Genomic DNA, 19,986 nt, shown 5'->3' with positions numbered 1-19,986 from the left:
GATGGATTCGAAATGTCTGTCAGCTCACCGTGGCAATGAGTTAATGCTGTGTTCTGTCTTTGTTAAAGTCTCCAGGCATGGCCCCTCCATGAAAAAGCCAGCCTCCCCCAGGAAAGAAGACAGCAAGGATGGATTGAAATCCTCAGCAGCAGAGAAAGCTGCAGGTGAAGTGTCTAAAAAGAAGATCACAAAACCTGTTTCAGCTACTGGAGCCGCGGCTAAATCCAGTGCTAAACCAGCAAAAGCCTCTTCGGCCCCCTCCAAGCAATCTTCTGTAGTTGCTGCCAAGTCTGGATCAAAGCCGAAAAGTACTACTGAATTATCGATGGAGAAAGCTCCTCCAAAGTCTGGAGGCACTTCCAAAACCTCAGCTGCTGCTGCTGCCTCCAAGAAACCTGGAACCAAAGGAAAGGAGGCAGCGAGTGGTAGAAGTGTAGATAGTAAATCTGAGCTTGCTCTAGCTGACAATGTTCAAAAAGATAGTACAGAGGCTGCGCTTTCTGATCGTCCTGCAGTCAACACACAGCCAGCAAGCCAGGGCGGGGGAGATCCTCTGACCCGACAAGTGGAATCAGGCCTGAAGCAGAAGACTGAAATACAGTCAGAAAATATCACCGGTGCAGGCGATGGGTCCAGTCTTACACCAACAGCTAACAACGTCCCCCAGATAAAGGCTGCCAGTGCAGGCACCGGCAAACAGTCTTCAAGCGCTGGCAATCCTGCTCACACCCCAAATTCGCCGAGAGACACTGAACGCCCCATAGACAACCCCTGCAGCGTGGGAAGTACCGACACTCCCTTAGAAGACTCCTGGAGTGCCACCCACCACCAGGTCAGCCCGGAGTCTGAGACCGGCAGCACACACACCACTTCCTCTGACGACATCAAGCCGCGCTCAGAGGACTACGACGCGGGAGGCTCGCAAGACGACGACTGCTCCAACGACAGAGGGGTTTCCAAATGCGGCACCATGCGCTGCCACGACTTCTTGGGTCGCAGCAGCAGCGACACGAGCACCCCAGAGGAGTTAAAGATGTACGAAGGCGGAGCGGGATTGAGGGTGGAGGTACGAGTGCGTGGGCGAGAAACGGAGACCACCAGCGAGGAGGAGGGAGTGAGGCAGCGTCCTCGTTCCTGGCTGCAAAGAGAGGACGTTCCTGTAGAGGAGGAGCACTCAGAGGTGGAGGCCACGGTGACGGTAAAGAGCGTGCCCGACCACCAGCTCTTCTCCTCAGAGGAGGAAGAGGAGGATGAAGATGAGGAGGCGACTGAGGATGAGAAGTCTGAAGTTGAGGTGATTCCAGGTCAGGCTCCTCCACCAACTGAAGCCTCACCGCAGTATCAGGGAATTATCAACCTCGCTTTCGATGACGACGTTCCGGACCAGGACAACGACCAGCCCGACTACCAGTCGTCTTCTAACTTCCGCCGCTCGGTGTTGCTCTCCGTCGACGAGTGTGAGGAGCTGGGCTCAGAGGAGGGAGGCGTCCAAACTCCACCTCAGCAGCCTGACGACGCTGCGACTCCCTGCGATGTTTTCGAGTCTGACTCAACGGTTACCAGCGACCAACAGAACCACCTGCCGTGCCATCTTGAAAACGAAGGCGTGAAGCGCAAACAACACGACGAGGAACAGGAAGAGAAATCCTCCGTGTTCCTCACAGAGATCGAGGATCCCGTGCAGGAGGAGAGTAACCACATCCAGGAGGATGGAGTGAAGTCCGGCAGTCCTCTCCTCGACGCTGACACGAGAGACCTCCCTCCCCAGGAGCGCCCATGCCACCTTGATCTGCGGCACACCGAACAATACAACGGAGGGCCGCGCAAAAATCCCTCAGAAAGCAAGAAAGCTGATTTGCATCTAGACTTAAATGAGCCTCAGCTGACAGGGGACTCTCCTGTACATGCTGCACAATCTCCAGCAGGTAATGTATGATCTACGGACTCTTCCTAGACCCCAAATCTGAACCCATCTCTTTTCCCTAGACTCCATCAGTGAAGCTGTAGTCTGTCCCTGCAAGAGTCATTCCCTTTTTGCTCTGATCCTTAGACCTTACCCACATCCAGCATATACCTATCCCTCTTTGAGAAAAAAAGGATATCATTGATCATACTAGTTTAACAACTAGTTATAAATAAAGTTCAAATTCAAATAAATCAGTGGGGATCATATTTTCACAGCTCAAAGCTTTCTCTCATTTCACCCCATTGATGTGTAGCTGTTGTAAATTTGAATTTGCAACGTCCATATCCTTTTAAAGATGGAGATCGGTCTCATCATAACAGAGAACCTTAAACTTTAAATCAACTGAACTACCTTTAGTCAGAGGCATTAGGCCTTGGTAACTCAGTTTACACGAAAAAGGGAAAAGCAGTGTACTCTTCACTAAGACTGATCGAACAATTGTATTTGTCAAAAAGAATCTGCCTTGTGACAAGGCCTGTGACATAGATATACAGTATAAATGCACTTTTATGTACATAAAGATAAGATTTTTTGATTATTTTTGTCATTTCTTTTATGCAGTGGAACAGTCGTTGGCCTTTTGAAGCCATAAATAATTTGACATATTTGAAGGTGCGATGTGCAGCATTCTAACATCAATACATCATTGCCAAATTAATTGTGGTTTGTTGGTATAAATACTGTTACGGTTACAGACCGTTCTTGAGAGGGTGTCATGTCATGCCACTGAGAGGGACATTGATAAAAAAAACTACATTTCCCATAATTCACACTGTGGCATCATCTCAGAAGATGTTGCCCCCAGTGTGTCTCTTCTCTCCTGGTTCCTTTTTTTTCTTTAGCGTTATCGTGAAGGATAAACATGTTTGGCTTTTCCTCCGCTACACCCACGGGCGGTTTGAGAAACACAAGCTTCCGGCTCTTTAAGCTCTTCCTCTCTAGCGGCACACAAGCACAAACAAATCTGATTGAGTGCATCATCGCGGCGCCGCTCGGCTTCTCAGCGATGGTCTGTTTGTTTCCAGTAATTACACGAACATCGCATAATTAATTTCAAAAGGGTTTGTTGATTTTAAATTGCCATACGTCGCACCTTTAAGATTTGTGTTCAGGTAAAAATTAAAAAAAGCGAGTGCTGATTTTTTTCAAACTTGTTGTAGAGTGAAGCCACTGCTTCTCAGAAAAAGTGTGTTACGCTGGGAAACTTTTCCCGTGCATCTCCTTGCTGGTTATTTTTCTTCGAGAATGTACCTCTTCCTGAGTTTGTTTTGTCTTTGTTTTTGCACTGCACATATGCATGCCACTATTTATGTTTATTTGTCATATCCCTACACCATGCATCATTTTTACTTTTATTTCTGTTATGCATTACCTTCTGTCATGCCCAGTAGACCTTGTGTCCAAATAGTCTTTTAAGAAGATTGTTTTGTTGTCTATAAGCTTTTGTTCGGTAGGTTTGTGTAGTGTCAGTAGCCTCCTCTGTAAAGTATGTGACGTGTCTCTAGAGCAGCTGCCATGTCTCTCTTTTTTCACTATCATATTCACCAAAAAGAAATCCTGCTGCACCATTACTGAAGGTCTGTCCAAGATGCAAACATGTAAATCATTCAGTTCCTTCATCTTTTTACCTTCTCTGAAATTGTTGAAAATAGAAAAACACAAAGAATGTCTTTTAAAAAAAAAGAAGAAAAAGAAAAACTGGGTGGTGTGTTCCATCTTTTGTGCTGCTAAGCAAAGCTTGCGTTTTAGTTTTTTTTTTTTTTGTGACAGTATTTAAAGTCTGTTCATGAGGTCTGCTCGCTCAAAGACCTGCACGTAAAAAAATCTCCAAAACATATCACTGTTACTTCCTGACAAAATGCAGAGTTCACTGGTGCTGGCAATGCATGGCTTACTTTGTTTGAACAGGTGGATAAAGAGATGCATTCAGAAAAGCATTCCTCTGTGCGTTACCTTTAAGGCAACTGTTTACCCTTGACATCCATATCTGAAGTAATGGGTGATGTTTGAAGGATTACATTTTAAAAAATTGGTACTGCCGTCTAACCGACCATAATGTGACCAACAGCGTCACTGCTTCCACACGGTTCTGTCCTCACCCAACTTCACTGTGGTAGATCTTTTAAAGGACACAGTTGCATTAAGGGTAAACTTTCAGTAATCAGTGTTTTATTGTAGAAGGCAGTTAAAAAAAAAAAAAAAAAGGAGGATTGTGGAGGAGAATGCCAGTTTGTCATTTTGCAGTATTGTCAATTGTTTTTAGGGGAGAATGGTTGTGACAGATTGGATCAAAGCTGCAAACATGACCGCCGGCCATCCAAAGCCCTCTCTCCCATTTACGAGATGGATGTGGGAGAAGCCTTTGAGCACTGCTCGGACAAGGACAGGAAAGTTAAACTGAAGGCAGAGGAAGAAAAGCAGAGAAGGGACGATGACAAGAGCAGTGAGTTTGCAGAGCGGGACTGGAGCCTGCTCAGGCAGCTCCTGTCGGACCACGAGTCCAATCTGGGCGTCATTAACCCCGTGCCTGAGGAGCTCAACCTGGCCCAGTACCTTATCAAGCAGACGCTGTCCTTGTCACGTGACTGCCTGGACTCGAACAGCTTCCTGTCCCCGGAGAAGGAGACCTTCAAACGCTGGGCGGAGCTCATCTCGCCCATGGAGGACTCCTCCACCAGCATCACGGTGACCAGCTTCTCCCCCGAAGATGCTGCGTCTCCGCAGGGGGAGTGGACCATCGTGGAACTGGAAACACACCACTGACTGCACAGAGGAGAGCCTGCGGGACAGTCGACGCCTTCTCTTTGAACTTTGAACGTCTTTTACATCAAGTTTGTCTTAATTTATCATTATTTATAAAAGAATTATTCTGTCTCTCGCTTTTTGACATCTGTTCCTTTCTAGACTCTGCAGAACTGTGGACTTTGCAGCAGCTTATTGCCATTTCCCCGTCACGCCCCCTGGAGTGTTTCTGGACACAGACGGGCTCGTATGCATGCTGATATTTTTGTATGTTTGACTGTTCAAATCGGTGTTGCTTCAAAGCTCTGGAAAAGAATAGAGTAAGGAAAAAAATCATTTCTTTCTCATGGCAGTCTTCTGATAATATGGTCGACTGGAGTTTCTTAAAGAAAAATAATATTGGCCGACTGGCTTGCATTTAATGTCATATTGAAAATAAAGATTTGTGTTTCTGAAAAATGAAAAAGTTTTCCTCACTGTTAGCTGATTATTTGGTGCACATGGAAATATTGTATTGTATTTTTTTTATTCCTTCTTTCTTTTTTGAATTTGAATTTCGCACTCTAACATTTTTATGCAGCACACAGCAGACATTTTACTGGGCAGGCTGAAAGGAAGACCAGATTTTTAATAGTTAACTACCAAGACTTGCATAAGTTACATCTACGTCTGACCTGTAGAGCGAAGAATTTAATTGTGTAAAAACAATGCACCTTTTAGTTTTTTGGGTCTGGTTTACACCCAGCCAAGTGAAGGGTTATTTCGTCATACAAGAGCACCAACAGCTGCTGTAAATTAATACAGTTAGTACAATAAGTACAAGCACAGCTATGTCCTAAAAAATAGCTACTATTGAGTCCTCTTTATTTTTCCTCTGTCTTTGCCACCTCAATACATTTATATTATTGGTAACACTTTAAATAAACAGTTGTATATAAATAAAAACGGCAAGTTTATTGTCAAATAAGTTTTATTTAACATTTATCTGACTGTGTATTGGAAAGTTGCAGTTGATCAGAACACTTTGTAAATGGTTGATGAATACTGTAGTTCATTTATAAACATCATCTGGATGGGTTGAAACTGATGTTTTTAACCTTTACATTGTTTAATGAACCCTTTTATTGTTTCCTAACAGTAAAATGAATCTAATTAACAATACATTAATGGTGGTTATTATAAAGTGTTACCCATGTTGATAAGTTATTGTTAGCACAGAAATAAGTTTGATAAATTAAAGTCAAAATTGGACATATTTATGACTTATCTCCTTCTGTCGGAGTCCAATTTTGATCTTTGTGCCGGCACTGATATGATTTCCTCAGCCATGATCGGTCGTGTCAAGATCCAGACAAACACACAGATTTATACTTCAGTTTTCAGCATTTTGTGGATGTATTGATGGAGGGCATCACCTCAGTATTTGTAAAATCCAGTCTACAGCCCTTCATTACTGTTTTTGTTGTACTAGCAACCAGAAAGTTTTAAATGACACCACAGCGACCTCTCGTGTCCTTCTGTTAACACTACAACCCACTGCCCGTGCTGCGTTCACGGAATGCAACCGTTAATATAACGTCTCTTCACGAGACCAAAAGAAAGTTTAACGGTCTCATTAACTACAAAACTGTGTGATTAATGTCCTCTTCTTCGAGCAGCGGGTAATGGCAGCTTACAGAGAAGCTACTCCTCCGTGGAGAACGACAATAATAGCCAGCACATCACTCCAGGTAGGAGGCTAACTGTCAAACATTTTGAGTTTGGTCTTAATTAAAACGTAGAATTTGGGGTTGCTAGCTACCCAGCTAGCTAATGTAGTAACGTTAGCACAAAACAACCGTTAAAAAGATAACGGTCGACAGAATATGATCTGTTAAACCTAGTTTGACTTTTAACAGGCTTAAGAAACTACGTTATTTTAATATCTTAAAATGTATTAATGCCATTTTATAGGTATTTAATTCTATATCTTGTTTTCAATATGTGTATTTATCCAAATAGGTAAAGTTTGTCTGAATGTCATCATTGCCATGAGTTGTTACCAGGCATTTCCCCTCTTAAACCTTAAAACTCGGAAAGATTTGACCAAAAAAAACAAAACAAAACCCAAGATTATAATACAGTTCTGGAAAAATAATATACATTTGTGTAGTAGAGCTTTTTTCCCTTATTTTCTTCTACATTAATAATCGCAGCGACCTTCAGATTTATATAGTGAACCTTTGGAGGGGCCCGACCCAGATGTTAGGAACCACTGGATGAAACTACGTAATAAAGTAATTACAGCTACAACAGGATTGATGTAATTTTGGTAATCTAATAATAAATTATCAAATAATATATTAGCCACAGGGCCAATTTTCTTTTCACCACTGGGTCTTTGTGAGGTAGTTCCTGCAAAGCCTGACTCTCCTGAAGCTCACCAAAGTTGAATACTTTTCCTTTTTAGTTTTATTAATTGGCCGAATGCTGGTTTCTAATGGTTTCTTTCTAATAAACCTTGTATTGAGTTAGTCACTCAATTCATTCTCTCATTCTTTGTTCCCACCCCACCTGTTTTAATGACGATGTATTGATGAGGAGGTACCACAAACTAAGACTGTTCGTCGTGCTATCTTAAAATCAATATATAGTAAATGTAAGTTAAAGTGTGGCGACGAGGTTAAAATGTATGGAAAGAGTCTTCAAAAGGTCTTAAGAGGTATTGAATTCAACTTCCTGCGTATACCCTGTAATTATTTGTGTTAATTCTTTACCAGAACCATGATACATGCCGGATTCTCAGCGCGCAGCAGCACCGAATCAGATTTTCAGACGGCGTTGAGTCTGGAGCATTTATTTTTCCTCTGTCAGGTAAGATGGTTGTATTTGCTGCTGTTAGCGAGCCTCATCTTCATTAACCAAAAGCTTAATAAGGTCCTTTAAACAATTACCCATTAAGCTGCTGTTGGATCTTTGCCTTAACTTGAAAATACACCACAAATACTCCTGAATTAATAAGCGTATCATCACTGGATGTTGTGGCCACCGTGAGCCCATGGCTCACAATTAACACCATTATGTTTCGATTGAACGTAAGCTTAACATTATCAGCCTGTGACTGTTTATAACTTGCCTAGGTACTGCCTTTCTGTTGGTTGACCCTCAAGACCTCCCGGAGCGTTTTGAGGACTCGGGACTCATTGAGAGTATAAAGACGTTTGTGCAAGTTCATCGCAACAGTTTTCTACTTCTGTATGCCCCCTTCAATGGGAAGAAGGAGCTTGAAATGTTGCATGTGATTCAGAGCAGGTACATGAGTCGCCCTGTGTTATATCTTTAATCTTGTGTTCTTTGACTGACACCGTTTATGTAATTTATACTTCTATTAACTGAGGAGGTCTGTTTGTCTTTCAGATTCTTTGGCAGTAATCTCAGGATCTTGCCTGTGCGGAACAATACTGAGATTGTCAAAGCGCTGCTGACGATTGCCAAGGTAAAGATGGAGGCAGTGCACTGAAGTTATTCTTGTAAAAATGAATTGGACAGGCTGTTTATTCCTCCTGTGTTACTTGGAAGTAACCCGAGGCTCGTTTGTCTGCAGGCCACCAGTAAGCCCCATGTAGACAGTATCCGCGACCGCATGTCTCTGGCTCGGGCTCACGTCCTCGAGAGCAGTCCTGTGTGGGAGATGCTAAGAGACTTTCTGTAAAAGTCAGCAGGTGATCCAGCACAAACAGCTCTGTAGTTTTATTTGACGCCGACCTGTACAACCATACTTGGTAAATATACAAAATGCAAAAAATGTGTTTCAACATATAAGCACAGTTGAATCTGTTTTTGCATGTTCTGACAGTAACAAAATCACACTTTTCTATTCAATGCATGTTTTTCGAGCAGTCAGCGCAGATGGAATTAAACCGTGTTTTAGAAAAATAACCCAGCCGTTCAAGTCAGGATCTTCCGCTTTTCCTCCGTGATCTCTTCGATCCGCACGATAAGACTCTCCATCAGGTCAAATGTCACCAATGCACTCTGCAGCACCTGTGACGCATGAGAACAGTCAGCTTGACGGTCGCATAGAGGCTAAAACTAAAACAATAATAAAGAGGAAGGACAGTTTCTGTACCTGGTGCTGGACCTCCGGGGACATATTAGACACGTTCTCATGTTTCACTGTTATGCTTTTGACTAATCTCGTGGCTCGAGCAGCGTCTCTGGCTTCTGAGGGAGGAAAACAGAGACAGAGGAATTGAGACAGGCTATTATAACGCTGTTTTTTTTTTTTTTTTGCAAGGTTGTTTCAAAGTCATTTTGTTGCACAGATTAGCAGCTAATACCTACCTCTTGCTTTTAGCTTTTGATCCTCCCTCAGTGCCTTCAATTCAGCGGAATAATAGCCTCTTGATATGCCGATACACACTCGCAGCATTTTGAGGTATTCGTCTTTGATCCTGCACAGCTTTTCCCACACATCTGTCTGAAGGAAGGAGGGGTACATCGTCAGCTTTGAGCATTAACCAGGCCGGCTGGCAGAAGAGCAGTGACAGTGTTGAATTAGGCTGACTTACAGGGCTCCTCAGTTCTTTGTCTCTGATAACGAGATAGCGCAGAAGACTCAGGCTTTCCATTATCCTGGATAAAACAGAGACAGAGCATTGCTTAATGGATGTGGATGAAGTGTCCTAGTTCTCATATTTAGAGACCTTTTGTGTTTGAATATCAGCAGAAAAGCCAAATTGCAAGAAGGACGAGATGGCCACACAGGTCTGTAACTGTAAATGAGATCTGAGGTGGATTATTTTACAAAGATATTAACATCTAAATCTACATTAATTCAGCTTCATATTTCATGAAAAGCAGATTTTGTTTAAGTTATAGGTATGGGTTTTACATTTCTAAAGAAGGAGTCTTCAGTGTTTTTTAGGCCAAGGACCCCTCAACTGATAGATGGAGCTGGGAGCCCACACTGCATATATTCTGTTTTTATATTAAACTGGGCCTGCAGTGCTGTGTATGTTTGGGATGACAATACAGATAACTGAACAAAATGTTTCAATAATACATAGTTAGCTGACTCTTTTGTTCACAAGTATGGATAGCTGCAGCCCAGTTATAATGTTCAGTAAGCTTAAAACATAAGGTAGTTAGACTGTCACTACGTTTTGTCAGACTGCAGCCAACACAGATTTGTTATTATCAAGTCAGATCTTTAAGGCAGCCTGTCAGCAGTCTGTGTCCTGACATCTCGTTTATCTGCATTGGTTGCTGTGGCAACCGTGTAGGCGTCAGTAACTACATCCGCTCTGATGCACATCCGTCACTCTGGATTTGACGTCATCATTGTGTTTCGTTGCGAGTGGCGTGAAAGACACTCAGAAGTCAGATTTACGTGCCAGACTGAGACGCGCTTGCAGAAATCCGATTGAATCACCTCCAAATGTATCTCGGTAAAAATCTGTAAAAATCACATTTCATGTGGGGTTTTGTTGCTGACTTTCTAAAATCAATCTGGACACAATCTGGATATGCCAAAAAAACAAGGCCAAAGGGACTTCCTCCAAACCGCAACGCCTCCACGCTGGCAAATATTTGTGGCGAGCTTGGACAATATTAAATATACAGTATGTTATCTGTCCTTAACAGATTATGTTGAGTGTAGACTCTCTAACAACATATGAGCTGGCCTGTCTGTACTTCTTGTTCATGTTACTCACCTGTCCATACTGTTTAGCAAATCAGTCTGAGCTCCTTGTGGCAAACACAACACGAGTCCCAACAACGAGAGAAGCTCCTCTCCTAGGAACCATTTGTTGGTATTACCCGGCTAGAGGAGAGTTATGAAAGATCAAATACATTCAAATAAATAGTAACATCATGTTTGTAAGTTTAAGTCATCCGTTTTTTCTCACCTTCATAGAAAATTCTACTTGATTCCTGATGTTCTTCACTACGTAACTCTCGACTCCTGCATGGTTGCTGGTTTTTAACATGCACCTGCAACAGAAAACACGAGTCATCAGTAAACGATGTAGCTGCAGACAATGCTTAAAGAAAACAACTAAGAAAAAAAGAATTGGCACACATTGACTTTGATATTTGTAGGGAAATGTTTGGGTTTCTCCCTGCTTCAGCACAGAAGATTCAAATCATCAACTTTTCATCGAGCGCAACTGAAGCCTGAAAACGACCCATTCGTTGGAATCAACTGTGATGGTGCAGGGTAGCATATAAAACATGTAGGGCAGGAGGCCCCCAGGATAAAAAAAAACAAAACACTGGCCTAAGAAGTTTATTAAAGCATTAATGCAGAAATTTCTTCTCTGATGATTTTCTCACCTGAAGAACTTGTGCTTTGCTTCAGCATCTAATTTATTGATGAAGAGCTGCAAAACCTGCAGCCCCGATTCTCTCTGGAGGAGAAGCGATCACACACAAAAAAAAGAAAACTCAGCAAATGAATTCAGCTTCACAGTATCACAGATGGAGAATATGTTTCTCTCGTCGAGCATATTGTACTCACCAAATGTTGAATCGGGCAGTCGGTCAGAAGCTTCCGCAGGTTCTGTGAATTTCAGCACAACGCGAGTCATTGATTGGTAAAAAGACCTCCATTATCTCTGCGCTCCTCATTTTTGTCGATCAATATGCCGGCTGGCCTACAGCAAATAGTGATATTCTGGTGTGTCGCTGCAGTAGTATTTACTGCTTTTACATTTTACTAAAGGTATTATATTTTCCTGCAACCCTTCTGCCTCCATCAGTAATTCCTCCGTGATTTATTTGGACTGTGGTCCCCCTGCTTAGACCCCTGCAGATATACAGCTAATTTCGCGATGTGTGACAGCAAAATTCCTCGCGCATCCCTAAAGACTGTACCACTGAGGCTGACGACATGCTGGTCTCACCTGTGGTACATCGTAGAAGCTCTTCAGGTCCAGTAGACTCACTGGAAGGCTGTTGTCCTCCACACTCTCCAAGCTTTTCGTGTACAGAGCCTTAAAAGAAAGTATAGTACCTCTTAAGAAGAACGACCTCAGGTTTCTGCTTTCATACGTCATCTTATCTCATCTCTAATAATGTTTCTGAATTGATGGATGTGGTCTTACCAGTCCTTTGAGCAAGTGCGATTCATTTTTGCTGCCAAACAAACAAGATTATAGATTCAATTATAAATTCAATCCTTTCCAAAAAGAAAAAGCTGATATTGTATAAACAGACTACCTATTGAGTAGTTGATTGATGTGCTCCATGTTGCACTGAAGAACAAATACAGGGCTGGAACAGGAGGAAACAGCACAATGTTAAAAGTTTGTTGCTGGACAGTTAAACTGCACGCTGTCTCCTCTGCGTGTGGTGAATGTGCATCATCACATCACGTTTCATCTCACCGGAATACTGCTGGGAAGCTGTCTAAGGTGATGAGCTGCACGAACAATAGATAGGCCAGACAGGCTCTTGACTCCCTGGACTGACTGTTGTCAGTCTGGGTGCTTTTCTTCAGAGAGTTGAAGAACAGGAGCTCTGAGACAGACACTTGGATTGCAGGTAATGTGACCTGATGCACAGAGACGTTTGTTGAAGTCATAAAATCACAAATAAAAACACAATTCATTGTTTGACTTCTTTCCCTTTGATGGAAAAGGAATAAAAACGTGCTCTTACCATTATCTCCGTCGCAAAGATCCACAGGGACGACTTTCTGTCTCGGTTCAGTTCGGCCTGAAGCAAGGGATCTCTCAAGCTCCTCATGCAGCTGCAGATAATCATCCAGAAACCGTTGACAACAGTTTCACAACCCAAACTATCCATTATCTTGTCAAGTTGTTAATGAAAAACTGCTCTTAAACATTGGTCAAAAATTAACAAAGATCAACTCTAATCTATCTAGATAAATATTAATGATTGAAGTATCTGAAACGATAATTTAATAAAATCCCAACATAAACCCAACCAAACACAGACAGAAACCTACAACTTGAAAAGCTCCATCCTGAGCTCCTCTTCCTCTGAGTTGGTGATGTAGTTCCCATTTTTCCTCATCGCCGCCTCTATGAATGGCTTCGTAAACGCAGCCAAGGCGTTGCAGCAGCGACACAGACCGTGCTCATCAGCCTCCACCTGCCGCTGGGTGTAAGGGACGGGCAGCCGGGACAACTGCTTCTGCAGAGCGAACAGAGCCGAGCCCACACCTGCCGCCTTTCTCTCCTCCAGGCAAAGCAGCACTGAAAGAGACATGAAGTTGCTGTTAGCATGATTGTACAGCAGGGGGAGCTAAAATACCATTTTTTTTCCAAACATCAGTCCATAAAAAACAACCAGCCTTAGTCAACAAAGTGGCTTTTCTGCTCGTTTCATATATTATGCAAGAGTTATAGATGTTATCCAGTGCGTTGCTGTGCTGCTTCCCCCTCTCTGGGTTGATGATACGTGTGAAGCTAATAATATTGTGTCAAGAGTTGTGTTACCTGTTTGAAGATGTGGAACAAGGACCAAGATGGTCTCAGAAATGGCGCCTGGGTCAATGTCTTCAATTAGTTCCAGGAAGCTATGCAGGAGTTCATCTGGGCGGCAAGCCTAGACAATGGAAATGGACTTTAAACATAATATGATCGGAGGCGTGCAACGTTATAGATTGGTATTATTGTTTGCACCTACCCTACTCAGATGAGTGATGGCTGCCTGGCAGTGATCAAAACTCTTCTTATTCTTTACAGCCTCATTTACAAGAGGTGCCACGAGAACACAGCCCATAGACTTCACAATCCCCTACGTGCAAGAGAGAACAATGAGTGAACTCCATCAGTAACAAGAGAAACAGATTTGCCGGGCCTTTTGTATGTGCACACATTGCTACCTAAACAGGTGCATGCAACAACAACAACTGCAGTTTCACACTTGCTTCGCATGCGAAAAGACCAACTGTAGTGTTAAGTGTGATATGACGAACTGAAAAACAATATCGTTGCGCGTGCCAGGAGGGCAGGTTTGGGCATCTCCAAGGTTGGCAGAGCTGCAGCCTTCCAATTCAACATAATGGACCAAAACATGAGATGCATCATCAGAATGTTTGTTACATCAGATTATACGAATGCAGGAGATGTTGGGTAGCTTGTTAAATAATGGGAAACACATAAATGTCCTTATTACTTCCGAAACGTAGCCTGGAAGGATGACATCATCTGAAGCATGCATACTGACTGAAATGAAATACTCTCCACGTTGCACGACTGATCAATAAGACACTACCTCTCTGTTCAATCCAATCGTGAGAATGAATGTTGGACGTGCGCATTTGTAAATATGTTGCAACTTTGCTTTAATTAAGATCAGCGTCGCGATGTGTCATTATGGATATCCGGCGGTTTCACTCTTACAAATGTTGAAACACCATCTCAAACAGCGGTCTCTTGCTTCGGAGCCTCCAATATGTTAACATGCAACTTTACGTTTCTTAGTTTCGATGTCTGGTTGAAAATATCCATTTGTTTAACCCATATGTATTCCCATCAGCACTCCATCTCGAACAGTGGTCTCTCGCTTGGCATTCATCAATTTGTGGAGACTTGGCGCTTGACATCCAGATCCATTGGTTTTGCACTAAAAAGTGGTAAAACGCTTTCAAGAACAGTGTTTTCTGGCATTAGGAAACGTCTCGTCTAGCTGTCACGCCAGCAACATCCCCTCCTCTTAGTCCTGACATGAAAATCGTTTTACAATTTAACGTATCCATGCTTTGCAAAAATGTAAAAAATCCAACATTTTATTCTGGGAACTTGGCTGCTTTTTGACTCTACGGTTTCAGATGCCACACTGGAGAGAAAAGTTACCTGCCACATTGAAAAGTTTGTCATGTACATACATACATCACAGCTCATGATGCAGTTAAATCAGTTGTTATATCACAGTTAGCACTATATACAGAATATAGATGCGTTGCTCTGCCCTGCTTGTATCTCTCTCAATGTCCAAGTTTCATTCTCTACGTCCACGTTGAAAGCCAGCGATTCCTCATTTGATAATCAATCATTTGAACCCCTTGAGATTGTTTTGACCTCAGAAAGAGGCGAGAATAAGAAATGACGCACGCTTCTAAAAAGTACGCTACACACAAGTCCACCAAGCGTGGAGAGAAGGGACAGCCAAGGGCACTTAGAGGACCATCGTATTGAAGAGAGTCATCAGTGGAGCGAGAAATCTGACTGAATATCTGCTTCTTCTTTTTTTTTTTTTCCTCCCCACACCTCCAGGTCAAGAGGCCAGCAGGCAGAGGAGTGGCTGCTTGTTCATGTTTAGCATAGTTGGGTAGCAGGGAAGCGGCTGCTGCTGCTGCTGCTGCTGCTGCTGCTGCTGTTTGCGGCTCGCTTCACTAGCTACTGCTGCAGTGTGACTGTGTTTGTGCTTTTAGTGCTGTATGACAGATTAACACTGTCAATCTACTGTCACTTCCTGTCTCTAAGGTGTGACTACCACTATAGTCAGCATAGAGCAGATCTGCCTCTATGAGTCAGTTTTGTAGGTAGTGGAAGAGAAGTACCTGGTTCTTCTCATTCTGGAGGAATTTCAGTAATTGTGCGCTGTCGCCCTCGTTGAGACAGGCGGAGCCCAAACTCTTGAACTGCTGGTAGTCCTCTGGCTTCAGATCTTCTTCTGGAGCGTTTCGCTAAGCATAGGATGGAGGCAGAACATTGTTGTTACCAGCTGGGTTAAATATGCGGTATATAAATATATTTTCCAGTTTACCAGCTCTCGTTTATTTTGACACCTGCAGTTTATGCGTGCTATTTGATTGAGTAACACACTTTAAAAGTCCCCCTCACTTAAAGGTCATAGCCTGTGGCATCATTATGAAAGAAGATACTGAGTATGATTCCCTCAACTAAATTGCACTACAGTGATAGAATATTGTTGACTTACCCATCTCCGGATTATGTCATTCACCTGATCTTCATTCATCATCATCGGTGTATCCTCAGCTCTCACAGGCAATCCAATTATCAATGTCTTTTCTTTTCAACGCTGCACAATAGAAAGCCGCGGCAGCTATAAGAGCCAGCGTCAGCACCGGTATCAAAATAACAAAATGTGCAGCTCTGCTCTTGTCTCGAGGGAGAGAGATTCACTCTGTAAAGGACTCGGACATAAACCTCTTATCTCCCTTTGTGCTTGACGTGTAATAGGATTAAACCAGAGCACTTCTGTGCGGTGACAGAAAATGTGGAAGTGTCTGGAAGGATCCAGACAAATAACACTGTGAACACTTTCAGTTCTCTCTCTCTCTCTCTATATATATATATATACACACACAAAAAAGACCCCAGATATACGACACCAGGGACCCCTCTGTAAAAAGTCCACTGAGTGTTTCTGCTCATGCGTCTTGTCGGCTACCCACTCAAACATCCACTCACTGAAATATTTGCCTGGTTTCCTGCTCTGTAGGTGGGGATATGCCACTAACACAGTCACATTTAAAATAGCAATTCATATGCATTTCCATATTTTTTTTTATCATTTTGCAGAAGAGCCCCGCTGTCGTACCTTTCAGTTAACTCTACCCTAAATCATTTTTAATGTTTTAGCACAAATCAGGTAAATTGCTAAACATTCTTTAAGGCACGATTACATATTATAAATTGTGTTTTCCCCCTGGTTTTCCAGCAGTTATTGGTTTCCATTGAGTTTACTGCGGTGTTATCGAACTGAAAGTTGTATGTCTTTGACATGATGTATTAACGCAACTTGTACACAACAGGAACTTAAGTGTTATGAAAACAGACATGATATCTTAGAACAATCTCTTAAGCTCTACGCTCGGTTGAAAGCTTGTTAGGGTTCAGGTAGCGAGAACTAAAACGCACTCCTGCAATAAACACTGACTTAAAGCAGCTACCAGGAACTTACATCTTTTTGTGAAGATGTTGATCTGGCTCGCACGTGCACTCGAAATCGAGTGAAAGACAAATGCAAGTTATTTTTGATACTATGTTTCTGTTTTAAACACAGCTGTTTGCAGGATGCATGGTGATGGCGTAGTCTTTTTTTAGTCTACGTAAGATTAATAAGTGCAGTAATACTGTGGTGAAACAAAAGTGTGGTTCATTCAGTTCTTGCGGTTAACAGAATACAGAAGTTAGGCACATTCCTTAATGTTATGTATTATGACCAATATCTTCATAATATCAAGCAAACAGCAAGATATAACTCGTTAGCAAGGCCAATTAAAAAACATTGTATTATGAGCCGGTTGTTCTGCTGCCGTGCCACCAGACGACAGAGCAGCTTCTTTCCCCAGGCTGCCGGTGAAGCATTAGGAATAACTATAATAAAGAAATAGCAAATCCTCACACTGACGGTGTTGTTTCCTTATGTAGGTTTTCGCTGGAACATTTTTAAGAGGGCTCTGTTTGTAGTTTGTTGTTTCTAGCTTGAGTTTTGCGGTGCTGTTATATTGAGCTATCCTGAGATCCTCTAATATTTTTTTGCCAATTAATACACGAGCAAACCTCCCAGATGACCATAAAGTAGAGGTTTTTATTGTTTTTATTATTAAACTTTTGTTTTGTAATGCATTACGCAAGTTATAATGGTATGATTTGGGAAAAGGTCAACAAAAACTTTGATTTCAGGACGGATGAAACATTTGTTCAGAATATATAACATCAGCAGCGTTGGTCTGAGACTCAAAGCGAATTGATTTCAGTGTATTAGACAAAAGAAATCCACCGGGTCGTGAGCTCGGTACTCCAGAGTTTCTGTAGAATTAATTGGACAAGGCCTGTGGTACAGAGAAGCACAAGGATTAATAATGCCTATCCATGATTGCTTAATGACAACATATTGCTCCTCTGTGCAAACACAAAGGCTTCAAAGGCCCCCCCCCACACCCCCAGCATATGTGTGTGTGTGTGTGTGTGTATGTGTGTGTGTGCAATATAATAGAAGTACAATCACTGACTTCCCGCTCCAGCCTGGAGAGCTTCAGTAAAGGAGCAGCTCAAGTCCTGATTTTCGATGAATAGGGAGCGGAGCGTGTTTGAACGGTCGGATTTAGCTGACATCTGCCGCTCAGGTTTGCTCTCTGTATTGCCGTGTGATGAAAGCCTTCAACAAAAGCCACAAAGCAAACACAGTACAGACTCCTGCTCGCTCCCTGTTTGTCACTGATTTTGTCGTCGGTAATTGCCGGCTGATGAGGTTTTATTTTGACAGAGGTTCCATGGTGCGGGGAAATAGAGTAAATAACGTGTAGGATCACATGTCTGTGACGCTGCTTATGTCTTCTTATGCTTTCAGTTGCGGAAGCACAGCATCATGTTAAGGCATCATGTCAAAATAATGCTCGGGTCAATTTCGGTTTCCTGTTATTTTACTCTAAAAGAAAATATGTTTAATTGTATCTTCCCTTTTGACAGCCTTAATTACTATATTGATTTCCAGCTGCTTTTATAGTCGAGGGTACAAATAATTGAAAACGTGGCAGAGAAAAAGCTTTACATGACAAGTCACCACCCCATATGCATAATGCATCTGGCCTCTTGACGTGAGGATTTACATTTTTCATCACAGTGAACTTGAAAGGCCAAACGATAAGTGAGTAAAAGCAGTGATCACTCTCCAACTCAGGAGGGCACTGTTTGTCCAGAGCGCAGTATCTTATATACATATTCTATACAGTAGAACAAATCTACGTATAACATGCTGAAAGACGTGTCCTACAAGCAGCTTATAACTAGTTATGAATTTAGAATAACTATGATTATATAATATGTATATTTATATTTATATATATATTTATTCTTAATGTTTTAATATTTGTCACTGGGTTGGATTCCGACTTATCCGGTTTCGATAAGGCATAAAACTAAAAGTGTTTTTTATGGCGAAGTGCTGAGGATTGAATGTTCTCACAGGCCGAGAAAACAAGCTGCTCGTTAGAGTCTGGTGATACGGTACTAAAACAAAGTTCACCATCATCTTCTTTTGAAAAACAGTTTCTTGTTGTAGCCTTTACGTAAATGTAGAAAAAACATGATGTAAACATGCTCGTCTCGTACCAGTTAAAGTCCTGATTTTTAAACTTTACTCTGTAAAACCACCAAAATCGTTTCAGAGAAAGGCACTTAAAGACCTTGAAAATGTAAAATGTATCTGTAGCCTTGATTTTCATGATTATATGAGTAAAACTTAAAGTTGATACAATATGATTTACTGAGAGTTTAACAGTCAAAAACATCAATTGGTGAGTGCAGTTTGGACCGGCACACTGTGAGGACAGTCCGCAATGTGCAATAACATTGTTCAATACTGTGATGACAATATAACCTGCGATAGATAAACAAATATTGAAGTGCCTATATTACCTCTTCGCTCCTTCATCAGCCATCGTGCTGGCTAACTTCGCAGTCGCCGCCAAATTTATACCAATTAATGTTTAGCTGACTTTTAGCTGTGGGCTTCATTCGATTGGTCAAATGATGTGAACACATTCCAGGTGTGATGCACAGGGCTGGTACTGAAAATGACTTTTACTTGTTTATCGTGCTTCAGGCAGTATTTTGCATTGTGTTTTGTATCACAATGACTGTGAAAATACAAGTTATTGGTCAGCAATTGAAAACTTTGATCCAGTTAGATTAACAGTGACCCAACAGCCCGACAACAGTAGTTTAAAATGTTTCAAAGTCCTGCGTGACATCTCGTTTTCCCGGCTAAACCCTGAAAGGTCACAGAAAAAAAAAAAAAAAAAAAGATACAGAAATATCTCATAGGAAATAACCCAAACAGATCCAACTTTGGCAGAGGAATTGTGTTTATGACGGACGCCATCACTGACAGAGAGAAATGATTGCGAAAACACATTTCCAGGCCCTTTTAAAATGCTAAATTAAAAGTAGTCTTTATGCGGACCGACCACCTCTAGAGTGTTGGATTATTACATATTGATGCTTTAATGTTTATTATCGACTTTGCTATACTCAGACTTGTATATAGATAATGTATAACTACATGCTCTGTCAGAACCTTTCTCGTAGTTTGATGATTAAGCAATGCACAAAACAGGCTTTTATATATTGCGACCTGTATCATGGAGATATAATGTTCCAGTGTGAAATAGGACACACAGTCTGCAGCATTACACCGGCAGTTTATCTTAGCCTAGTCAAGAAATTTATGTGGAAGCTCCGACTGAAGTATCCATTTCCATAAATGAATATCCTGAGCTATACTCAGGTCAGGTGAAGATACTGTACGACAGTCTGTGTGCTGTCTAGGCATGTGGGGAGCGTTCGCCAGTG

General features: G+C 42.0%; 3 protein-coding genes across 17 annotated transcripts in view; 2 read left to right on the top strand and 1 right to left on the bottom strand.

Moving 5' to 3' along the window:
* btbd8 (BTB domain containing 8) overlaps nucleotides 1-5,653 on the top strand; it is a 28,085-nt gene extending 22,432 nt beyond the window's left edge. For 2 of the 3 annotated variants that reach the window (XM_030434046.1, XM_030434047.1), the window contains exons 18-19: nucleotides 69-1,925; nucleotides 4,230-5,653. In XM_030434046.1, coding sequence (XP_030289906.1) covers nucleotides 69-1,925; nucleotides 4,230-4,729 — 2,357 coding nt within the window. In that variant the 3' untranslated portion in view covers nucleotides 4,730-5,653. The remainder of the gene's footprint in view (nucleotides 1-68; nucleotides 1,926-4,229) is intronic. The other variant, XM_030434048.1, reaches the window with a different exon arrangement.
* Nucleotides 5,654-6,240: 587 nt separating this feature from the next.
* The window catches only part of c11h1orf146 (chromosome 11 C1orf146 homolog), a 48,897-nt gene continuing 35,151 nt past the window's right edge, over nucleotides 6,241-19,986 (top strand). For 5 of the 13 annotated variants that reach the window (XR_003986010.1, XR_003986007.1, XR_003986009.1 and 2 more), the window contains exons 1-5: nucleotides 6,241-6,438; nucleotides 7,468-7,561; nucleotides 7,828-7,999; nucleotides 8,105-8,183; nucleotides 8,292-8,409. Coding sequence is in view for 4 of the 13 variants with exons in the window: in XM_030434090.1 (XP_030289950.1) it covers nucleotides 6,373-6,438; nucleotides 7,468-7,561; nucleotides 7,828-7,999; nucleotides 8,105-8,183; nucleotides 8,292-8,399 (519 nt within the window). In the remaining 9 variants the exon portion in view is untranslated. Of the gene's footprint in view, nucleotides 6,439-7,467; nucleotides 7,562-7,827; nucleotides 8,000-8,104; nucleotides 8,184-8,291; nucleotides 8,563-8,587; nucleotides 8,845-9,149; nucleotides 10,557-19,986 lie in introns of those variants that run through there. The other 8 variants (XR_003986005.1, XR_003986012.1, XM_030434089.1 and 5 more) reach the window with 7 other exon arrangements.
* glmnb (glomulin, FKBP associated protein b) lies at nucleotides 8,423-15,864 on the bottom strand. The gene is made up of 18 exons (XM_030434068.1): nucleotides 15,605-15,864; nucleotides 15,225-15,350; nucleotides 13,346-13,456; nucleotides 13,156-13,264; nucleotides 12,663-12,912; nucleotides 12,353-12,443; nucleotides 12,079-12,245; nucleotides 11,912-11,965; nucleotides 11,797-11,827; nucleotides 11,596-11,685; nucleotides 11,211-11,252; nucleotides 11,027-11,100; nucleotides 10,600-10,684; nucleotides 10,405-10,514; nucleotides 9,259-9,322; nucleotides 9,032-9,167; nucleotides 8,817-8,911; nucleotides 8,423-8,731 (listed from the first exon to the last, which is right to left on the bottom strand). Exons 1-18 carry the CDS (start codon nucleotides 15,647-15,649, stop codon nucleotides 8,636-8,638), a joined length of 1,776 nt encoding a protein of 591 aa, XP_030289928.1. The 5' UTR covers nucleotides 15,650-15,864; the 3' UTR covers nucleotides 8,423-8,635.

The sequence above is a fragment of the Sparus aurata genome, chromosome 11, assembly GCF_900880675.1.
Source record: "Sparus aurata chromosome 11, fSpaAur1.1, whole genome shotgun sequence".
NCBI classification, from domain to species: Eukaryota; Metazoa; Chordata; class Actinopteri; order Spariformes; family Sparidae; genus Sparus; species Sparus aurata.
This window is presented reverse-complemented; position numbering and strand designations above follow the sequence as displayed.

What these genes read in the sequence shown, in the direction of transcription:
- glmnb (XM_030434068.1), bottom strand. Translation starts at nt 15,649, where the DNA reads ATGATGATGAATGAAGATCAGGTGAATGACATAATCCGGAGATGG. An exon ending in TGTTCCACATCTTCAAACAG is followed by an intron (nt 12,913 to 13,155) that starts GTAACACAACTC and finishes TGTCTCTTTCAG; the next exon opens with TGCTGCTTTGCCTGGAGGAG. An exon ending in ACTGCCCGATTCAACATTTG is followed by an intron (nt 11,101 to 11,210) that starts GTGAGTACAATA and finishes CTTCTCCTCCAG; the next exon opens with AGAGAATCGGGGCTGCAGGT.